The sequence below is a fragment of the Arvicanthis niloticus genome (assembly GCF_011762505.2).
Source record: "Arvicanthis niloticus isolate mArvNil1 chromosome Y unlocalized genomic scaffold, mArvNil1.pat.X SUPER_Y_unloc_2, whole genome shotgun sequence".
NCBI lineage: Eukaryota > Metazoa > Chordata > Mammalia > Rodentia > Muridae > Arvicanthis > Arvicanthis niloticus.
The window spans coordinates 5,204,473-5,210,472 of NW_023044979.1; the positions used below are offsets into that span (position 1 = coordinate 5,204,473).

The 6,000-nt window shown below is 49.9% G+C and overlaps 1 protein-coding gene across 1 annotated transcript in view; it reads right to left on the reverse strand.

Moving 5' to 3' along the window:
- The window catches only part of LOC143441085 (uncharacterized), a 139,706-nt gene extending 138,218 nt beyond the window's left edge, over positions 1 to 1,488 (reverse strand). The window contains 1 exon segment of the mRNA XM_076928152.1: positions 1,120 to 1,488. Coding sequence (XP_076784267.1) covers positions 1,120 to 1,488 — 369 coding nt within the window.
- Positions 1,489 to 6,000: the final 4,512 nt, after the last annotated feature.

Sequence of the window (6,000 nt, forward strand, 5' to 3'; positions counted from 1 at the left end):
TGTTTTTAATCATAAAAACTCAATTATTAATAAGTCTATTCTCACCCCACTTTTTCCGATTAGGATCTTTAGAAAAGTTTAAACTCCAGTGTCATCATAATTATCGTTTTCTTGACCCAAAGTCCTATATTGGTGGCGCAACACAAAAAGCTGAACAGCATTTATCCTTTCTCTAACAAAAGTTACTAATCTATTTAAAATGTAGGGGCCTATGGTTAAAAGCAAGAATAAAATCACAAGGGGTCCAGCAAGGGAGGATAATAGGGTTGTCAACCAAGGGGACTTATTGAACCAACTTTCGAACCAACCTTGCTGAGTCTCTCTACCTTCTTGTCTCTGGTCTAACCTTTCTCTGAGTTTACTCATAGAGTCCTTTATCACTCCGGAATGGTCTACATAGAAGCAACATTCTTCTCTTAGACTAGCGCACAAACCCCCTTCCCTAAGAAACAGCAAGTCTAGTCCTCTTCTATTTTGTAGAACAACTTCTGAGAGGGAAGCCAATGACTCTTCCAACTTTGTTACTGACTGTTCCAGGGCTCTCAAATCTACATCAATGGCAGTTCTCAACTGATGAAAATAATGAGGAGTCTGTATCAATGCAGCAGCACCTGTCCCCACACCTGTAGCCACTCCCAGGCCCAATATAACTGCCAGAGTCAAGGAAACAGGTTCCCTGCTGAAACGTCTAGGGTGTATCTCAAACTCACGTTCAAGAGTACCTGCGGGATGATAGTAAACCCGGGGGATTAATTGGACAAGTACACAATAATCTTTGTTCTCATCAAAGATAGCAGTGGAAACACATGGTGTTAGCCCAGAGCTGCAAGCCCACCATTTATCAATTTCAGGTACTAAGAATCTGTTAACAGAGGTCTTTGGGCTCTTAAGAGTCTGGTTGCATAGATGTTTATAAGCTTCTGGTGGGTTTCCTATGCAGACCCCTTGTCCTGAAACTTCAGTAAGGGTTAATCTACTCTTACTGTTCCATATACAAGCACTGTGGCTGGTGGTGTTGTTAAAAGTCCCTGTCATTGCAATACCTTCATAATAAGGAGGTCCTGAGGAGAGGCAAAGCCAACAGGATTTAGTCATGTTAGGTTGAGATCCATTTAATACAGTAAAGGCCCCTTGAATTAAATTTAAGAGTCTCTGTCCAGTGCTTGGAATGGATATGGCTGGAGTGAGAACGGAACTGAGGATGTTACCTTCCGTGGGCCTAGGAGGTGCCACTGGGGCAGCTGGTGGGGGTGGTTTCTGTTCAGATAACACACTATTGGGGCCTATAGACTGGGCTGGAGGGCTCTCTATTTTTAGACGGACAAGAAGGCGAGATCCCACCCCACCTCCAGATTTATAAAAGACTATGCCCCAGGTCACACCATTGTACCATCTAGAAAAGTCTGTCGCTTTTCCCTTCTCAGTGAATTGCATCTTTATGTAGTCTAAATCGGTTGGGGAGCATGGCTTGTCTTTATACAGTCCCATTATCGCGTGTGGGCCTGGTCCTGAGTTAGCAAAAGAAAAAGTCAGTCTATCCCCAGCGGACGATGTAGCCCACTTCCAATCTCCATCATTTGAGGTGACACAGCTCCACTTCCCACAGAAGAAGACTTGGGGTCCCCCGCAATGTGTATCCTTATCAGATTCAGGACAACTGTAAAACCCATAGCTACGCACTAAGTTTGGGGGGAAACTCCTAGTCGCAGGGTTGATCTGACGGAGACAGAAGTATAAGGCGGGCCACCATGTTCCCAGAGGGGCGACCTGTTGAGTGCTGTTTATAACGGCGCCAGTAATTGGGTCCTCAATTTGCCAGATGAGTTGTTGAGGGGTATGGGGATTGGGGTTCTTACTCAGAGCAGCGTTTACGACACAGGCGCAGCTTAAGAGGGTTATCAGTCTTCTCCAAGGCCCATTCATCTTGCTGAAAGTCTGGAGGTGCTCTTTTCACGTGGGAAGCGTGGATCCACGAGGCTATGCCGTCCACTTTCACTGCTGTAGGGGTGGTCAACAGGACCAGGTACGGGCCTTTCCACCGTGGCTCAAGGTTGCCCGTCCGATGTCTCCTCACTAGTACGGCGTCTCCAACCTCGAACTGGTGCGGCACTGGATCTTCTTTTGGAGCATAAGAGTTCTTCAAAGCTCCCCAGATCTCCTTCTTTACAGTTTCAAAGGCCTTTAGTCGGGCTAGAACAGGCAGGGGAGGAATATAGCCATCATCAGAGCGTGCTACACTCTCAAGGGTCTCATAGATGGGAGGTGGGGATCCATAAAGAATCTCAAAAGGAGTAAGTCCCAGGACTCCGGGTGTATTTCGAACCCGGAATAGGGCAAGAGGGAGCAAGGCTGTCCAATCATTTCCGCCAGTCTCAATGGACAATTTAGTCAGGGCCTCCTTGATGGTTCTATTCATCCTCTCTACCTGTCCTGAACTCTGGGGTCGGTAAGAACAATGTAATTTCCAATTAAACCCCAATTGTCTGGCCAATCCCTGACTTACCTGGGCGACGAAGGCAGGCCCATTGTCTGACCCAATTACCGTCGGTACTCCAAACCTGGGTAGAATTTCTTCCAGTATCTTCTTGGCCACCACAGTAGCAGTTTCCTTCTTGGTCGGGAATGCCTCAACCCATCCTGAGAAAGTGTCTATAAACACTAGGAGATATTTGTTACCATATCTGGCTGGTCTTACTTCAGTGAAATCAACCTCCCAATATGAACCAGGTCGGTCTCCCCGCAGCCTGGTTCCTTTTACCTCTTGGTGGTGACCGGCGTTTGTGAAAGCGCATGCTTCTTCACACTGGTGGATCACAGAGCTGTCAACCTCGGGTAGCAGGGTGGCAGGGTTTAGGATGGCCGGTGGGGCGAAGGTGATACGCTCAGTCAAGAGGAGACTCTGGTAATGTGTCATTCTGGCATTTGTCATCCAGCGATCGGGAGGTTGTCTGACTATGCTCTCCAGAGCGTGGGGGGCCACTATTGACAGTTTTTGGCCCAAGGTTAGTTTATCTGCATCTCTCACTAGAAGAGCCGTAGCTGCTATGGCCCTTAGACAGGCAGGCCAACCACTGGCTACCGGGTCTAGCTTCTTCGAGAGATACGCCACTGGGCGCCTCCATGGTCCCAGAGTCTGAGTCAAGACTCCCCTAGCGACCCCCTTCCTCTCATCTATATAGAGGGTGAAAGGCTTGGTCAAGTCTGGTAAGGCCAAGGCTGGGGCTTCCAGCAGAGCCTTTTTCAAAGCATCAAAGGCTTTTTGATGTTTCTCTGTCCAGACAAACTCCCCTTGTTCTTTAGTCAAGGAGTATAACGGTGCTGCCAGGGTGGCAAAACCTGGGATCCACAGTCTGCAGAACCCAGCTGTCCCAAGAAATTCTCTTACTTGACGAGGGGTAATTGGGGTCGGGATCTGCATAACGGTCTGCTTTCTGGCTTCAGTCAGCCAGCGCTGTCCATCTTTCAAGGTGTAGCCCAGGTAGGTCACCTCGGTCCTGCACAGCTGGGCCTTTTTCATAGATGCCCGATACCCCAACTTACCCAACTCAGTCAGGAGGTGTTCTGTACCTCTCTCACAGTCTCGGGCATTCTCAGCGGCAATCAGAAGGTCATCTACGTAAATTAAAAGGGTCACCTGAGGATTGTTAGCCCTGAAAGGGGCTAGGTCGCGGTGGAGCGCTTCATCAAACAGGGTGGGAGAGTTTTTGAATCCTTGGGGCAGCCTCGTCCAGGTCAGTTGTCCTGCTCTGCCATTCTCCGGGTCTCTCCACTCGAAGGAGAACATAGGTTGACTCTGGGGATGAAGTCTCAGGGAGAAGAACGCATCTTTGAGGTCTAAAACTGAGTACCAAGTCCTGTCCGGGGGCAGAGAACTGAGCAAGTTATAGGGGTTCGGCACTGTGGGGTGAATATCTAGTATCCGCTTGTTAACTTCTCGGAGATCCTGAACGGGTCGGTAGTCACCAGTGCCTGGTTTCTTTACTGGCAACAGGGGTGTATTCCATGGGGACTTGCAGGGGACTAGAATCCCTTGTTGTAGTAGTCTCTCAATATGGGGACGTATTCCCATCCTGGCTTCTTTGCTCATTGGATACTGTTTAACCCCGATGGGAGTAGCTCCGGCCTTGAGCTCGATGACTATCGGGGGTACGTTCTTGGCCATACCCATCCCCCCAGTCTCTGCCCATGCTTCAGTGAACCTGGACCAAGGTCCCATCTCTAATTCTGATGAAGGGTGCTTCTGATCACCAGAATGAAATAGTCTATATTCATCTTCTGTTTTTAGGGAGAGGGTTAACACCGGGGATGTGGTTGAGCCCCATTGCACAGCCGGCCCCTGGGAGGTGAAACATATCTGTGCCTTTAACTTGGTTAAAAGGTCTCTGCCTAACAATGGGGTAGGGCATTCGGGTATTACCAGGAAGGAGTGAGACACCTGTCCCCTTCCCAGGTCCACAGTTCTCGAGGTGGTCCAGGGATACGAGTTTTGCCCAGTCTCTCCAATGACTATGGTTTGTTTATTTTTCAACTTCCCTAGGGGTTTCTTGAGCACTGAATACTCAGCTCCCGTGTCAACAAGAAAATCCAGGGGTTTCCCCTCCACTCTCAGGGTTACCCTAGGCTCGGGGAGGGGGGCCAAGCCTCGACCCCCCTAATCTTCATTTTCACCAAGGGCCAGAACCTTGGGTCCCTTCTTCTTAGGACACTCTCTGGCCCAATGACCTTTTTCCTTGTAATAGGCACACTGGTCTTTGTCTAGGGTGTGGCTAGCTCTTCTGGGTCTCCTTGGCTCCTGCCTCCGGTATTCGCCCAGGTTCCCTACCTGTCTAGTTCCTCTAGTTCCCTGGCGCCTGCCCTCATCTACAACTGCGGCCAGAATCCTAGTCAAATTCTTTTCCTGCCTTCTCTGTCTTTTATCTTCTTCCTTACTCCTTTCTTTCTTCTCTCTCTCTGCCTTTTCTTCTTCAGTCTCCCTCTTATGGTATACTTTCTCTGCCTCTTTAATCACGTCCCTAATTGTATAATCCTGTAATCCTTCAATGCGTTGTAACTTCTTCCTAATATCTGGAGCAGATTGTCCAATGAAAGACATAATAACGGAAGCCTTCTGTCCCTCCGAAGCGGGGTCGAAGGGAGTATATCTACGATATGCCTCCATGAGGTGCTCTAGGAAGACTGAAGGGGCTTCCGTGGGTCCCTGCATAACCTCTCTTACCTTGGCCAAATTGGTGGGGCATCTCGCTGCCCCCCGGAGGCCCGCCACAAGAGCCCGGTGGTAGATGGACAGTCGCTCCCTACCTGCGGCCGAGTTATGGTCCCATTGGGGTCGGTTGAGGGGAAAGGCTTCATCAATCTCTGCTGGAGTCTGCAAGAGTTGACCCGCGGCATTCCGAATATTTTTCCGGGCCTCTAGGTAAATTCTCTCTCTCTCCTCTGTCGTGAAGAGGGTTTGGAGGAGCTGCTGGCAATCATCCCAGGTGGGCTGGTGTGAGTACATCACAGACTCCACCAGCCCAGTCAGGGATGCGGGGTTTTCTGAAAAAGGGGGATGGTTAATTTTCCAGTTATATAGATCAGAGGAAGAAAAAGGCCAATATTGTAGGAACTGCACTGTATTCGGCTCAGTGGGGGCCGGGCCCATAGCTCGGAGAGGCAATGAAACAGTGGAATCCGGTACTTCAGGATTTAGACCTCTCCGACTCCGAGTGCCGACCGCCAGTCCTCCTTCTCCTGCTCCCTGAGGTTCCGGGCTCGGAGCCAGTACCGGGGCAGCCTGTGGTGAAGGTGGTCGGTGGTAGGGGGGTGGCAGCGGGTTTGGCCACTCAGGTGGCTCCTCAATCTCGGGGTAGACCTTAGGCGGAGCCAAAGGTTTAGTTTCTAGGGCCGTTTTTGGTTTCAGTTTGGGCCCTGTACTGAGAGCCAGGGCTCGGGAGCCTGGCTTCTCTTTTATCCATGGTTTCACCCAAAGAGGGGGGTTTTTGACCAGGTCCTGCCAAACCA